Genomic DNA, 17390 nt, shown 5'->3' with positions numbered 1-17390 from the left:
TGTCAATCTACTCATTTCAGCACATTCCAATATTTTCTTAATAATTTCCTCCTGTGATGGTATTTTCTCATTTTTCCAGATTTTGGCAAATACAATCCTAGCCACTGTTAATACATTTACAATCAGATATTTCAATTCTTTACTATATATTTCAGGTAAAATTCCCAATAAAAATATCTCTGGTTTCAAGTGTATATGCTTTTTTGTCATTTTTTCCAACCACGTGTGGATTTTAGTCCAATATTTTTTGGCATCCACACAAGTCCACCACATATGGTAATATGAGCCAGGTATCTAATGACATTTCCAACATTTTTCAGATTTGTTCTTGAACATTCTTGCTATTCTTGTTGGGGGAAAATGCCACCTGTAAAACATCTTATACAAATTTTCTTTATATGCAGTTGACTTTATCATTTTATAATTTTGAGACCACAATTTTTGCCATTTCTCTAGATCAATCTCATATCCAAAATTGTTCCCCCAAACTATCATGGTTTCTTTAACTTGTTCTTCTTCTAGTTTAATTTCTAATAAATATCCATACAATTTTTTAATCACCTTTTCATCAGTACCTGTCAAAATCTTATCTAAATGGCGGCGGGGGCAGAAGCAGCAGGGGTGGCGGCGGGGCAGAAGTGGCGGCGGTGGGGGCAGCAGCGGCGGCGGGGGCAGAAGCAGCAGTGGTGGCGGGGGCAGAAGTGGTGGCGGGGGAAGCGGCGGCAGGGGCAGAAGCAGCAGCGGTGGCGGGGGAAGAAGCGGCGGCAGGGGCAGAGACGGCGCGGGCAGCGGCGGCGCGGGCAGAAGCAGCAGCGGTGGCGGGGGCAGAAGCAGCAGCGGTGGCGGGGGCAGAAGCGGCGGGGGTGCCGGCGGCGGCAACAGCAGGAGGTGGCGCTCTGACGGCGCCCACCTTTTCTCTTGCTGCTTGGCCTGGCGCTCGCCTCGCCCCGCCTCGCGCCTGCCTCTCCTCCTCCTTCTCGCTGGCTGTGGCACGATGGTTGGGGTGGGCACTGGGCCGCATTACGAGGTGACCTGGGCCGCATGTGGCCCATGGGCCGCAGGTTGGACAAGCCTGATCTAGATCTTCTTCTTTGTCCTTTCCATTTAATTGTCATTGGATTGTGGTCTGCCCAAGTACTTGTTTCAATATTTATTTCTTGGATATTAGCTAACAATTCTGTTGACATCCATATCATATCTATTCTGGACCATGATAAATGTCAGTTTGAATAGAAGGTACATTGTTTAGTCTTACCATTTCTTTCTCTCCATGTATCTTTTAAATTTATTTCATCTATCATTTTAAAAAAAGATTTAGGGAGAGTCTTTCTCTTTTGCTTTGTTGTTTTCTGTCCTGTATAGTTCAATTTATTGTCTACAATTCTATTAAAATCTCCCATCATAAGTATATTAGCATCGTCCAGTTCCATTGTTTTCATATGTAGTTTTCTATAAAATCCTTCTTGATTGTCATTCGGGGCATAGATTGCAATCAGGAGTGTTTTCATATTATTGTCCATTATTTCCACCATTAGTATTCTTCCATCGTCATTGGTATAGATCAATTTCGCTGGGATAATATCTTTAATGTATAAAACCACTCCTCTTTTCCTGCATTGTGTCAAAGAAGTAAATATTTTCCCTAGTTTTGGTGGTATCAGTGTTTGTTCATGTTGTTTTTTAATATGTACTTCTTGTAGGCAGATTATATCAAATTTTAATTTCTCTAATTTATGGAAAGTTTTCCTTCTTTTAACAGCTGAATAAGTCTGTTTATGTTAATTGTAATCAGTTTTTTCTCTTCCATGATTATATTTTATAGGTAGGTTTAGCAGCTCTCGTAGATCTTGGTTCATGTTCTTTAACTTCCACCTTTCCACCTACTGCACCTTCTTCTTTTTCAGACACTATTTGGCAGTCCTCTTGGAATTCAATTAGTGACATTTCTTTTTCTGTCTCCTCCTCTTTCCCTCCAAAATATTCTGTATAAAATAATTCAGCTTTCTCAATTGAATCAATTCTATATCTCTGTTCTTGCCATGTGAACATTAAACCTTCTGGAATCAACCATCTATAATTCACCTCTTTTTAAAGTAGAATTTTAGTCAGAAATTGGTATTCTCTTCTCATCTCTCTCACTCTTCTGGGTACTTGTTTTAGGACCACAATCTCCTTATCTTTATATTTCAATGTTTTCTCTCTTGCCACTTGCAATATTTGCGTTTTAATGGCTTTCTTTCTAAATCTGATGTGAACTTCTCTTGGTAAGCTATTTCTCATTGCATATCTTGTGAAAACTCGATAAACCTTGTCTATTCCATCCATCATCTTCTCTTTGTTTATTTCCAGAGCTTCAGCCAAAATTTCTATCATTATCTCAGTTACGTTTTGTCCCTTTTCTTCCTCTATGTTTTGGAATCTGAGATAAAATTCTGATCTGTCCATCTCCCATCTCCCATCTCAGCATCCCACTTTTATCTTGTTTAACCACAGTTAATCTGCTATCAATATCTCCAATCTTTTTATCTCTTTGTTTATCTTCTTCAATTTTTTGGAATCTCTCATCATACTTCATCATCATTTGTTGTATGTTCTCCACCTTTTCATCAGTTTTTCCTGTTCTTTGTTCAATGTTCTCTGTTCTCTTTTCAATATTCTCTGTTCTTATTTGTATATTTTGAATTCCTTGCATAATCATCTGAAGCGTCACCTTTTACTGTTCTTTTTCTTTCTGTAACATCGTCTGTATTGAGCGTTGTCCTCCAGGTGGGGAAGAGGAAGAAGTAGAAGTTGAAGGACCAGCCGCTGTTAGTTTCCTACTCATTTCAGACAATTCAAAATCTTCACGTTCTTCTAGACCTTAATCCACTTGTGAAATAACCAATTGTAATTCCAAGTAAAAATAGTGGGAAAAAAGAAGCTAAATACTACTACTACTACTACTACTACTACTACTACTACTAATAATAATAATAATAATAATAATAATAATAAAATATCTTCAGGTTCTTGTATACCTTAATCCAATCGATTTTAGCAGTAAAAACTCAAAAATGGAAGAAAAGACCATAAACAGAAAAAGGAAAAAATTGTTAAATCCTGGAAGAGGTGGAAATATAGAAAATAAAAAACTAAAGAAGAAAAAAAAAGTTCTTCAGGTTCTTCAACACCTTAATCCAATTAAAAAGTCTCAGTTATAAAAAGATGTACAAAAAAAGCCACAAAAAAAAACAATATGGAAAGTAAATAGAAAAAAAGAATACAAGGAAGGGAGAGAGAAAAAAGAAAAGAGACTGCTCCCTTAAAAAAAAAAAAGAAGGAAAACATTAATACTAAAACTTTTCCTTTAAAATAAAATGCAAACGTAAAAATGAGACTTCAAAAACAAAAAGAAAGGCAAAAACAAGTTCCAAAAGGCCAAAGATCCAAATAGCTGTTACAAAAAGTAAGCTAGTAAGGAGGGGGTTTGTTAAAGTAAGAAATAGCCCAGCTTAAAAAAAGTAAAAAGAGCACACTGCACCTTATTTAGTTATCCAAGGCTTTTGTTAAAATTTATAACTCTCTTCTCCAGAGTTTATCATCTTTTTTTTTTCTGTAAACTTCAACACCAGACTCCAGCTACTGATAGAAACCCAGAAGAGCACCTGCAACAATACTCTCCCATGCTCTTTTCTCTATCTTATCAAACAGGCAAAGTCCTTGAAAAGAAGTCTCAGATCTTTCTCAGCTTTGTCTGGTCAAGAGAAAAAAAAAAAGAGGTAGAATATTTCCAAACCTCTAGTTGGCAGTGTTACAAAGTTTCTTCTGCTTTCACTTTCCCCCTCCTTTTCCAAACAAGATACCGAGTTTCTCATATAATAAGGCTGGGCCTTTTTTTTTTTTTTTTTTTTGAGACCCGAAAAAATGGCTAGGCTGTCTTTTTGGGGGTGACTTAATTCCCCCCCCTTGCATCTTCGGACGGGTGGTGACGGCTTGGATGTTGACCTCGGCGTTGGTGGGGCACTTTGTATCGGAGTCAACGCAGGCAGCACCATATCCGTGTGTGCAACAAAAGTACTTCCTAACGGCAAGCCCCCCCACCATTCCCCCACATTTCGCATGTTTTAATATAGGCCTTAATTTGGGGGGGAGGGGCTTAATTTCATTTCATGCCTATAAAACATGCTGGGACTTCCTATTGGGGGAGGTCGTATTGTTGGAGAAACAGGGTACAATAAAAATTAATTAAAAAGGGAAAAAGATATTTTAAAAAATGACTAGAAGGGAGTGTCTAGCCTAAAATATTATAAAGTCAAAAAGGAGAGAAAGAATAGGTAGAAACAAAGCCAGTCCAGTTTCAAAATATAAAATCATATATAAAAAGTCCAGCAAAGATAAAAAAAATTACTTTGACTTCCTGTTTAAAATTGCCCTTAATCACTTCTGTCTAAAATTTTACAGATTCTTTCTTTTCCTTAGGGTGTCCTTTCAAATCTTAAAGTAAAGAAAAAATTCTCACCAAACTAGCACACTTTCTCTTTCCATTCTCTTTCGTTTCGGAGCTGTCCCAACTGCAGCAGCTTTAATGGCTGCCTCTGCCACTGGCAAAAAGAGCTTCTCCTGGATTTACCAGGGACTTTGCGGTATCCCTGGGATTGACAGGATGCTCTCTTTACATTCACCGTCTCTTCGGGATGGTTTAGATCCATTTGGACCATCCAGGAGCAAAGATATTGGCAGCAATCTCAGACCTCCAAGATCGCATGCCATATCGTCATGACGCCAGCTCCGCCCTCTCTAATAGATATGGATTTTTATGTGATATAAAATGTATTAATAAAACATATATTTAAAAAAAGATGATTTGAAGAAATGCTTCATACTTTGAGTTAGTGCGACCTCTATTTGCTCTATATTAAAGTAGATTGTCTTTTTTCAGATTTTTGTTTGAGTTTTACACAACGTGGCTGCTGTAAGAATGACTAATGAAGCAATTTTTAAGTACCCACTTTTTTCTATAGTTATTTTAGTGAAGAACCAAGAAGTGATGCATTTGTGTAAAGCACTTTTCACATCATTTTCAAACCAAGGGTTAACTGTACTTGGTGCACTAAACAATTTCATATGCCTAAATAAAGAGAGAGTATCAGAAGACTCCCTTGCTGTCTTACCTTTCAATATATTCAATCAGATCTTCTGCCTCTTTGCTTTTAGAAGGATCTCGTTCGAATACAGTTGAGACACTAGAAGCAATTGAATCTGAAAGATCAGATCCATCCACAGGAGGTTAATATTTTACACACTTAGAAAACAAAGAATACACTTTAGCCCAAGCAAGAACTGTGCAAGGGGAACATCTGAAGTAGAAACACACTTTCTTTCATTATTTCAAACTGTGGCTTACATTTCAAAGGCCTTGCTGTAGCCTTTGGAGATCTCTTTATTCTGCTGTTAAATCAAAGATAAGGAAGAAACAAGATACAGGTACCTGTTTATGATCATAATGGAGCCTAACCATTTTGGTTGTTAAGTCATAACAGTCATAAAGTGGGTCAGTTATATGACCAACCTAATTTTATAATCCTTTCTATGGCGGTCATTATGCAAATGCCATGGTTGTTAAGCAAACCAATGGTTCTCTATAGGGCCTTTTTTTTTGCCAAAAACCAGAAGTAATTGCCAAATTTTGGCAAAACCATCATATAACTGCAGGACAATGCAAATGACCATAAATGCAATCCAGCAATAGAGTGGCCTAAGTGTGGTCGTGTGACTGCGTGCAGAGGGATCATTGGAACTTTGAATCTGGCTTTTAGTAACCCTAGGTAGGTCCATCAGAACCTTTGTATGTGTATGTGTGTGTGTGTGTGTGTGTGTGTACACACACACATTCTTAAGTTTCTTAAGTTTTCACGGGTATTTATATGTATGGTATTCAGCTTTGTTCAGGTATTTTCCCACGTCATTATAGTTGTGCTTTTAAAGTTGTAGCAACGTTTCAGCAGAATCTCATCTGCCATCATCAGGCTTCTGTATAGTGTTCGTTTGTGAGTCAGACTTTCACAGAAAACAGAAAAGGCTATGAAAGTCTGACTCACAGACGAACACTATACAGAAACCTGATGATGGCAGATGAGATTCTGCCGAAACGTTGCTACAACTTTCAAAGCACAACTATAATGACGTGGGAAAATACCCGAACAAAGCTGAATACCATACATACACACATACATACATATACATATGTCTTTTCTGAGGTTTTTGTGGGTATTTGTATGTGGATCTTTGGTTATTCGGGTTTTCTCCCATGTAAAATTGGAAGTATCTTGGCGACGTTTTGATGAAATCTCATTCATCATCTTCAGGCTTGTGTCTTCAGCTTTGTGCTTCTCGGAGTAATGTGAGCTTGCAGCTACTTCTTCCTTTTAACTGCTAGTGGGGGTGTGACTTGATTGGGTGGGGGCTTGGCTGTGTTCTGATTGGGTGGGGGGGTACATACATCGGACAAACCAACAGAAGAATAAGTACACACATTGAAGAATACAAGAACTCAATCAAAAAAGAAGAACCAACCTCTTTCCTGGTCCAACACCTCAAAGCCACAGGACATGAGATCGACTTTAAAAATACCAGAACTATCACCAAAACTCAACACTTCAACAACAGAATTATCAGAGAAGCCATAGAGATAGAAAATCACCCACACATCATGAATAAACGAAATGATACCTCCCGCCTACCAGCCATTTGGAAACCTGCCCTCATTAACAAACGAGTACCTAACATGAAGAATGACACCAGACCCACACCCATGAGGTCCACACAAGATGCTACCACAGCTCCACGTAGAAAGCAGACTCACACCCACACAGATGATGAGACATGACCACGGACCGGAAGCCATACCGCAGCTGCATCACTACCCACTTCAAACCCCTCCGACCCATACATGAAGTGAATGGACGCCCATCATGAAGATGTGGCATGACCACGAACGCGAAGCCAAACAACAGGATCACAGCTCACCAGCTCAAATCCCCCATCAACTAAGACTCACCTGAGCACAACCAAGCCCCCACCTGAACAGAACACACCCCCAGCCAATCAGAACACAGCCAAACCCCCAACCAATCAGAACACAGACAAAACCCCAGCCAATGAGAACACACCTCCACCCAATCAGAACACAGCCAAGCCCCCACCCAATCAAGTCACACCCCCACTAGCAGTTAAAAGGAAGAAGCAGCTGCAAGCTCACATTACTCCGAGAAGCACAAAGCCGAAGACACAAGCCTGAAGATGATGAATGAGATTTCGTCGAAACGTCGCCAAGATACTTCCAATTTTATGCAGGAGAAAACCCAAATAACCAAAGATCCATGTATGTATGTATGTATGTATGTATGTATGTATACAGTATGGCAGATGAGATTCTGCCGAAACGTTGCTACAACTTTAAAAGCACAACTACAATGACGTGGGAAAATACCCGAACAGAGCTGAGTGCCATGCATGTAAGTACCAGCGAAAACTTAAGAATGAATATATATATATATATATATATATATATATATATATATATATATATATATATTTGTTTTCTGAGGTTCTCATGGTATTTATATGTGGATCTTTGGTTGTTCGGGTTTTCTCCGCGTAAGATTCAAGTATCTAGGCAACGTTTCGATGAAGTCTCATTCAACATCTTCAGGCTTCTGTCTCCGGCTCTGTGCTTCTCAGAGTAATGTGAGATTGCAGCTGCTTCCTCCTTTTAACTGCCAGTGGGGTGGGACTTGATTGGGTGGGGGCTTGGCTGTGTTCTGATTGGGTGGGGTGTGTTCTCATTGGTAAGGGGTTTGGCTGTGTTCTGATTGGTTGGGGTTTAGCCGTGTTCTGATTGGTTGGAGGCGTGTTCTGTTCAGGTGGGGGCTTGGTTGTGCTCAGGTTAGTCTTAGTTGCTGGGGATTTGAGCTGGTGAGTTGTGATCTTGCTGTTTGGCTTCGAGTTCGTGGTCCTTCTGCATCTTCATAGTGGGTGTCGGTTTGCTTCATGTATGGCTCGGAGGGTTTGAAGTGGGTAGTGATGCAGCTGCCGTGCAGCTTCTGGTCCATGGTCGTGTCTCATCTTCTGAGTGGGTGGGAGTCTGTTTTCTACATGGAAGTGTGGTGGTGGCATCTTGTGTGGCTCTCATGGGTGTGGGTCTGGTGTCCTTCTTCATGTTAGGTACTCGTCTGTTCATGAGGGCGGGTTTCCAAATGGCTGGAAGGCGGGAGGTGTCATCTCGTTTGTTCATGCTGTGTGGGCGTTTTCTATCTCTATGGCTTCTCTGATTATTCTGCTGTTGAAGTGTTCGGTTTTGGCGATAGTTCTGGTATTTTTAAAATCAATTTCATGTCCTGTGGCTTTGAGGTGTTGGACCAGGGAAGAGGTCGTTTCTTCTTTTTTTGATTGAGTTCTTATGTTCTTCAATGCGTGCACTTATTCTTCTGTTAGTTTGTCCAATGTATGTGGTAGGGCAGGCAGTGCAGGGGATTTCGTATACTCCTTGGTTTTCTAATTCGATTTTGTCTTTGGGGTTTCTTAGGATGGTGGATATTTTTCTGTTTGTGCAGAATGCTGTTTTGATGTTGTGTTTTTGGAGGATCTTGCTAATTTTGTCTGTAGTGCCTTTTATATATGGGAGGAGGGCTTTGCCGTTTTCTTGTTCTCTGTCTTGGATTTTGGTTGGGGTTTCTTTTTGGATTAGGTGGGTAATCTTGTGTCTTTGGAATCCATTGGCTGCAAGTACGTTGGTGAGAGTGTGTAGTTCGGTTTTTTGGTGTTGTTCATCGGCTAAGCATTTTGTTCTGGAGATGAGTGTCTTGGCTACGGAATTGATCTGTGCTGGGTGGTGGTGTGAGAGTGCATGTAGATAGCGGTTAGTATGTGTTTTCTTCTGGTAGATGGTGTGTCCTAGGGAGCCATTGGATCTTTTGTATACCAAGACATCTAGGAAGGGAAGTTGGTTGTTGGCTTCTGTTTCCATGGTGAATTGTATTTTGGGGGTGTAGGCTGTTGAGGTGTGTGAGGAAGTTGTTCAGTTTTTCTTTCCCATGTGGCCAGATTATGAAGGTGTCATCTACGTATCTGAGCCAGAGTTTGGGTTTGTGGTTGTATTTTTCTAGAGCTTGTGTTTCAAAGTGTTCCATGTAGAGGTTTGCGATGACAGGTGAGAGGGGTGATCCCATGGGTGCTCCTTCTATTTGTTTGTACTTTTGTCCATTGTAGGTGAAGTATGTATTGGATAGGCAGTGGTTGGTTAGATCTAGGATGTGCTTGGGGGGGTTGTATTTGTTTTGGATGGCTGTCAAGGCTTCTTTTATTGGCACTTGGGTGAAGAGGGATATGACATCGAAGCTTACTAATAGGTCGCTAGGTTGTAAGTTTTGTTTCTTTATGATCTCGATGAATTGGAATGAGTTTCTTACGTGGGAGTTGATGGATTCTGCATAAGGTTGTAGTTGTTTGGCGAGAAATTTGGCTAGGTTTTGTAGAGGTGAGCCTATGGAGCTGACTATTGGTCTGAGTGGGGTTCCTTCTTTGTGTATTTTGGGGAGACCATAAAGCTTGGGGCATCTGGATGATTTTTCTCTGGGTATGATTCGTTGCTGGATTTCTTCACTGATGGGGGAGGCTTTTATTTTGGATTTGGTAGTTTTTCTAGGTAGGTGGTGGGGTCTGTCTTTAGGGGTTTGTATGTGGGGTCTTGGAGTAGGTTGGTTAGCTTGGTTTGGTAGTCAGATGTGTTCATAACCACTGTCGCGTTGCCCTTGTCTGCTGGTAGGATTATTATGCTGGTGTCTTCTTTCAGGTTAAGTAGTGCAGTTTGTTCTTCTTTGGATAAGTTGCTTTTGGGTGGTTTGCTAGTGCAGAGGATGTTGGTGATTTCAAGTCTGATTTTGTTAGCATCATCAGGGTTGGTTTTGGTCAGGCTGGTTTCAACTCCGCATATGATGGTTTCTGTGGGGATGTGTTTGGGAGCGACAGCAAAGTTGAATCCTTTTGAAAGGACCTTGGTTTCGGCTTCAGTGAGGATCTTGTCTGAGATGTTGTGCAATGTTTGTTTCATGTGTGGCTGTGGGGGAGGGGGAGTTGGTTTCTGGCATTGTTGTAATTTCCTGAGTTTGTTGGTGTGTGTGTCTGTCTTGAGGGTGGTCTGTGTTTCGGCTCTCCAGACAGAATCCATCAACTCCCACGTAAGAAACTCATTCCAATTCATCGAGATCATAAAGAAACAAAACTTACAACCTAGCGACCTATTAGTAAGCTTCGATGTCATATCCCTCTTCACCCAAGTGCCAATAAAAGAAGCCTTGACAGCCATCCAAAACAAATACAACCCCCCCAAGCACATCCTAGATCTAACCAACCACTGCCTATCCAATACATACTTCACCTACAATGGACAAAAGTACAAACAAATAGAAGGAGCACCCATGGGATCACCCCTCTCACCTGTCATCGCAAACCTCTACATGGAACACTTTGAAACACAAGCTCTAGAAAAATACAACCACAAACCCAAACTCTGGCTCAGATACGTAGATGACACCTTCATAATCTGGCCACATGGGAAAGAAAAACTGAACAACTTCCTCACACACCTCAACAGCCTACACCCCAAAATACAATTCACCATGGAAACAGAAGCCAACAACCAACTTCCCTTCCTAGATGTCTTGGTATACAAAAGATCCAATGGCTCCCTAGGACACACCATCTACCAGAAGAAAACACATACTAACCGCTATCTACATGCACTCTCACACCACCACCCAGCACAGATCAATTCCGTAGCCAAGACACTCATCTCCAGAACAAAATGCTTAGCCGATGAACAACACCAAAAACCGAACTACACACTCTCACCAACGTACTTGCAGCCAATGGATTCCAAAGACACAAGATTACCCACCTAATCCAAAAAGAAACCCCAACCAAAATCCAAGACAGAGAACAAGAAAACGGCAAAGCCCTCCTCCCATATATAAAAGGCACTACAGACAAAATTAGCAAGATCCTCCAAAAACACAACATCAAAACAGCATTCTGCACAAACAGAAAAATATCCACCATCCTAAGAAACCCCAAAGACAAAATCGAATTAGAAAACCAAGGAGTATACGAAATCCCCTGCACTGCCTGCCCTACCACATACATTGGACAAACTAACAGAAGAATAAGTGCACGCATTGAAGAACATAAGAACTCAATCAAAAAAGAAGAAACGACCTCTTCCCTGGTCCAACACCTCAAAGCCACAGGACATGAAATTGATTTTAAAAATACCAGAACTATCGCCAAAACCGAACACTTCAACAGCAGAATAATCAGAGAAGCCATAGAGATAGAAAACGCCCACACAGCATGAACAAACGAGATGACACCTCCGCCTTCCAGCCATTTGGAAACCCGCCCTCATGAACAGACGAGTACCTAACATGAAGAAGGACACCAGACCCACACCCATGAGAGCCACACAAGATGCCACCACCACACTTCCATGTAGAAAACAGACTCCCACCCACTCAGAAGATGAGACACGACCATGGACCAGAAGCTGCACGGCAGCTGCATCACTACCCACTTCAAACCCCTCCGAGCCATACATGAAGCAAACCGACACCCACTATGAAGATGCAGAAGGACCACGAACTCGAAGCCAAACAGCAAGATCACAACTCACCAGCTCAAATCCCCCAGCAACTAAGACTAACCTGAGCACAACCAAGCCCCCACCTGAACAGAACACGCCTCCAACCAATCAGAACACGGCTAAACCCCCAACCAATCAGAACACAGCCAAACCCCTTACCAATGAGAACACACCCCACCCAATCAGAACACAGCCAAGCCCCCACCCAATCAAGTCCCACCCCCACTGGCAGTTAAAAGGAGGAAGCAGCTGCAATCTCACATTACTCTGAGAAGCACAGAGCCGGAGACAGAAGCCTGAAGATGTTGAATGAGACTTCATCGAAACGTTGCCTAGATACTTCGAATCTTACGCGGGAGAAAACCCGAACAACCAAAGATCCACATATATATATATATATATATATATATATGGCATTCAGCTTTGTTCGGGTATTTTCCCACGTCATTGTAGTTGTACTTTTAAAGTTGTAGCAACGTTTCGGCAGCATCTCATCTTCCATCATCAGGCTTCTGTATAGTGTTCATCTGTGAGTCAGACTTTTACAGTGGTTTCAGATTTAAATTTGGGGCAGCCTATTGCTGTGCCAGAATGGTTTTTTCTTCATCCTGATTGGTTGGGAGTCTTAGTCTGTGTTTATTGGTCTTGGAGTTTGCTGTGTTCTGCTTGATTGGTGTTTCTAATATCTCCTGTCTGTTTTTTGGCTCTTTTTGTATCTTGATTGGCTGGCAACGTTGTGTTACTTTATTGGAGGCGTTTAGTGCAGCTTGGCTCCAGGTAAATGGATGGCTATCATTAGTTAGGAAGCTAGGTTTCATCTGGGTGCCTGATTGGGGTGTGTTTGAGCTGGAGGTATCAGGGGGGATCTGTTTGTGCCCAGGTGTTTGCCTGGCTTGTGGTGTGGAGAGCTTTGGATTACTTGTGATTTTTGGAATTTTGGGTGTTGGATTTTTAGTGTTTTGAATTAAAATCAATCGAGTGGTTGTTTAAAAGTGTTTAAAATGGCAGTACTCCGTGAGGAATTAAAAATGGAACTTAAAAAAATGAAAGAAGAGTCACAAGCGGGAAGAGGATCCTTTGGCTTCACATTTCAATTTTTAGAAATGGAGATTTTGAACTATGAAAAACAACAATAAACACTTGAAGAACAAGAAGGGCTGGACAAAGAAGAAGCCATCTTTTACGACCAAACAATGCAATGTGAGGTAAAAATGGAAAAAGGGGGGAAAGGAGTTAAAAAGTTAAGCCTTGGAGAAACAACTAAAAAAAAGAATAGTTTGAAAAGTAAATATAACATTAGGAAGAAGCAGAAGAGAAGATTACAGAAGGGAGAATCAGAGAGACAGGGGGACAAAAAGGGTGGAGAGAAAAAGAGGGGAAAGATAAAAAGGAAACCAAGTTATAAGGGATAGAAACAGGAAATAAAGAAACAGGGGAAACATAGAAGGATTAAAGGTATTAGCCAACTTAAAAGACATAAAGATAAAGGTTAAAAATATAAATTAAAAGAGAGGATTCTGCAAGGGTACAAGATATATTGTTATATTAGAAATAGTAATGAGCTAGAAAATATGAAGCATAAGTGATTAAAGTGAAAGATAAAACTGATATTGTGATGTAATGGAATGCTTGCTAGCAAATAAGAGGAATGAATGAAAATAATTTAATTGTTTTCAAGGATTTATAAAATACAATTGAAGAGAAATGTGAAAGATTTATAATGAAATCAATATCAGTTGTCAGGATGAATTTGAATGGATTAATCATTTTATTCATTATTTTTATATATTTTTTTCTTTTTTTAGAATTAAGTGTATTGTTAAGGGAAAATAACAAGTGGAATTCGGTTGATAAGAGTTATATGATATAAAATAGATATTAGAAATTGAATGTTATAATTGTATAATGTATAAATTAAATGTTTAATGAGATTTGAAAGGATAATAATTTTAAAATATAAAGGTGACACTCTATTCGTTAATTATTAGGGGAACCTTGCTTTTTAATGCCTGGAAGGGGAGGGAATTTTCTTCTTTCTCTTCTTTTTCGGGATGATGATGGAAAAGAATCTATGAAATTGTAAGTAGGACAGACAAAAGTACAAGTACAATGACTAGAAAGATATAGAAATTTAGAAAAAGATATGTAATTGAATTAGAAAGGAATGAGATAATTATAAAATAAGGCTGAGGAAAGTAAGGGAAGAGAAGAATTATTGAAAAATTGATAAAATAGTGATAAGATATGAAATTGAATACAAAGATGAATATGTAACAGATTATGTCTGTATGGAGATGTGATAACCTGGAATCATGCTGCTCTCAAAAAAAGATGTTTGATTTCTATTATGTTTTGTGAAAACCCAATAAAACTTTTACCAAAAAAAAAAAATCTTAAGGGAGACAGAAACTCAGCCTCAGCTCCCTGGCCCCAGCAGATATTTGGTGCCCACTGAGAAGGACTGGGCCAGTTTATCTACAAAGCAAAAGATCTTCAGCTCCAGGATGATGGGAGGGCAAAGCCATTCTGCCACAATAGGAACTACATAATAAGCCCCTTCATTGCATCAGCCCACGCTTCAATCAAGCTTGACTTAGACAACCTATAAAATTAGCCATGGCCCCATGGGAGTCTGACTACAGCCAATAGAATACATTTCTTGTATTCTTGTATTTCTTGTATTCACAGGAACAGGACGCTCAAGGGCAAGGCCCAAGAGAGGGTATAATCCTAATCCTAACCCTCACTCTCCATTCCATTTGGTCAGCTGCCCAGGACCTCAAACCCATGTGGACCTTAAACCCATGTTCACCAATAAACCATCTTTCCAATCAGCCTCCATGTTTGCGGTGTTTTTCTCCTCACTTGGAACTGAACCAGATGGATATTTCTTCCAACAGTACATGTGTATTTGGTGTGATTAAGGTTGGAAGTAACTTCTTTATTATTATCTTTGGCTTTTTTTCCCTTCTACTTTTTTCTTTTTTTCTGCATTTTCATTTTCATTTTTCTTTTAATTTAATTTGCATTAATTTTTACTGTTTATTAAAATGTTAATGATTTTTAGGACAGTCTCACAGATAACAAGGACCTATGCTACAACGCTTTTATAGGTTGTAATTAGCACACTACAAAATGCATCCAGAAATCTATTGGCAATCAATGCAGTTCCCACAATATAGGTATAGATAAGAAGGCCCAATAAAGAACAGTAAAAACAATATAAGCCCTATTTCTGCAAATAAATAGCACAGTGTTTTTCCAGCATAACAGAGACACATTTACTTTAGCGCACCACCAGAAATATGTATTTTTTCTGATTTGTGGTAAAAAGATGAAGTCTAATGTGTTTTTTTACCTTTTGCAAGTTTCTCATTTTCTATCATTTGATGGATGAGCTGCTGCAGTGTGTCAATATTCTTGTCCGTATTCTCCCAGATAGTAATCACATTTGCAAACCGAGTTAGCCGATAAAAACTATAAAAAGGAGAATATTGGTTAAAATGTGACTGTATCAGTATCCCCTGTAGTTTGAATTCTCCAAGATTGTCCTTACCATATTATTTTATTCTGTTGTATAAAAACACAAGACAAGCTTCCTGAGAAAAAGAATTTCCCCAATGTCTAAATTTGTCAGTGACACGTAATATACACATACATAACAACACTACAGTTATGGTTGCAAGAAGTATTAACTGATCTGAAGAGTTTCCTATACTGGCAAATCTCCATGTTAAAAATGGGTTTCATATGCATATTATCAGAAAGTCCCTTGCTAGACTGTATTTACTTCTATTTGATTAAGTGGGTTCATTCACAATATTAACTTTAGTTCCACATTTAGTTAAAAAGAACAATGGTGGAAAAAATAATTCTGTTTTTTTTTGTTTTCTGTTTGCAAGCATCCAAAAGAATTTGATTGTCAACTCTGAAAAACAAAATACTGGGAGTTGGCCTGATTCAGCAGGCTCTTCTGATATTTTAGTGGAATGTACATTCATGATATAATACATGAACAAGCTCTTACACAAAACATACTAATTAAATTTATTTTTAATTATCAAAGTTATTAATATTATATAATATCACCGATCTATTAATCAAATACTAGTTATTCTGACTGACTGGCTTTCTCAGATTTTATGTGGGGGTATTTTGTACTGTAATGTATGTTGCCAATAAACTTCAACTGGTTGTTTCATAAAAATCTATTATTGTAAATTATTATTAGATAATAATTATTATTATATTTAATAGTATTAGGAATACCAGGAACCAAGCTTTAAATATGGAAAATATTTATTTATTTGGCCACTCATCTCACAGTGGTCACTTTGGATGGCAAAGAACTCCTAGCATCAGGGATAAAATAATAAACACATTTTAAGAGAAATACATAGAGAAATCACCTAACATTCTGACCCAAATGCCTGGAATTAATATGTCTTCTATGCACTGATTTTCTCCATTAAACCTATTAATGACTGCTGTGTTCCAGTTGAGGGTTGTTGAGTTTCTGTTGAGTGCTAATCTGACCACAGTTGCTATTATACAATTTTAGAAATTACAATTCTAGGATCTATTCTAAGTCATTGCTTTAAACTGATGAAAATAAAGTGGACAAAATTATTATAGCTATTCTCTCTATTCAAAAAATTAATTGAAAGGGAAATACTTCAAATAAGTAAGTGCATATTGTAAAAGGGACCTTTATACCAAAACTTCAGGTTTTCATTATTCTTTTCAGCCCTATTTCGCTTTTGAAGAGCGTGATTCATGTCTCCTTCAACATTGGCTGTGTTTTCTATGGGAATGTATTTTGTCAGCATGTCTTCTTTCAACTCCTTCAACCTTTGTTGTAGATGATCTAAGTGGTTAGAAAGGGCATCTATATCAAGAGAGTCTTTCAAGTTAAGACCTATTGAAAAAAAGGAGGAAAGTTTCCATCAGTGGTCATACTGACAGTCTATAAATTCAAACTACCGTGTTTCCCTGAAAATAAGAGTGAGTCTTATATTTTTTCACCAAAAAAGCCAGCAGGTCTTAATTTCAGGGAGGTCTTATATTTTTCCCTATTTTTCCCCATACTGAGAAGGGTGGGGGCTGCGAGCTGCCCCTCCCACTTAGCGCCTCCATGGCTCAGTAAACAGCTGATCTGCACCACTTTCAGAGTCTGAACGTTGTCCACAAAACAGCTGATCTGGGCCTGCATGTCTTTTCTAAACAACATTTTCCTGCTGAGCCTTCAGCGTTGCAATCCTGGGATATGCTGAAGGCTTGGAAGTGGGAACATCCAGCAAGAAAATGGGTAGGGGGATTTTCCTGACTGTACTTTTCTTAAGCTCAGCACAGACTGAGAAAAGGAGGACAGGCAGGAAAATCCCCCTTCCCATTTTCCTGCCGAGCCTTCAGCGTTGCAGTCCTGGGATACACTGAAGGCTTGGGGGGAGAGTCTCATGGTAGAAGCAAAGCGCAGCCTGTCCTTTTCAAGCAATCAAGTGTGTGTGTGTGTGTGTGTGTGTGTGTGAGAGAGAGAGAGAGAGAGAGAGAGAGAGAGAGAGAGAGAGAAATGGCAACGCTGTTTGAAAGAGTTTCACCGTTTCTCTCTGTTTCTCTCTCACACACACAGGAACCGGGTAAGGGGACTGACCTTCCCCTGTCTCAAACTATCGGTATACAAATTCTGTTATAACAAAAAAGCATTTTGTTATTATAA

General features: G+C 39.4%; 1 protein-coding gene across 2 annotated transcripts in view; it reads right to left on the bottom strand.

Annotated features, from left to right (window-relative positions):
• The window catches only part of CLHC1 (clathrin heavy chain linker domain containing 1), a 48313-nt gene that overhangs the window by 16085 nt on the left and 14838 nt on the right, over positions 1-17390 (bottom strand). For both annotated transcript variants that reach the window (XM_026696035.2, XM_087930491.1), the window contains exons 5-7: positions 16391-16592; positions 15033-15151; positions 5151-5238 (exon numbers count right to left, since the gene is read on the bottom strand). In XM_026696035.2, coding sequence (XP_026551820.1) covers positions 5151-5238; positions 15033-15151; positions 16391-16592 — 409 coding nt within the window. The remainder of the gene's footprint in view (positions 1-5150; positions 5239-15032; positions 15152-16390; positions 16593-17390) is intronic.

This window comes from Pseudonaja textilis, chromosome 1 (genome assembly GCF_049901715.1).
Source record: "Pseudonaja textilis isolate UNSWEBS1 chromosome 1, rPseTex1.2, whole genome shotgun sequence".
Classification (NCBI taxonomy): domain Eukaryota; kingdom Metazoa; phylum Chordata; class Lepidosauria; order Squamata; family Elapidae; genus Pseudonaja; species Pseudonaja textilis.
The sequence above is the reverse complement of the archived record's forward strand: the minus strand, read 5'-3'. Positions and strand labels throughout refer to the sequence as shown.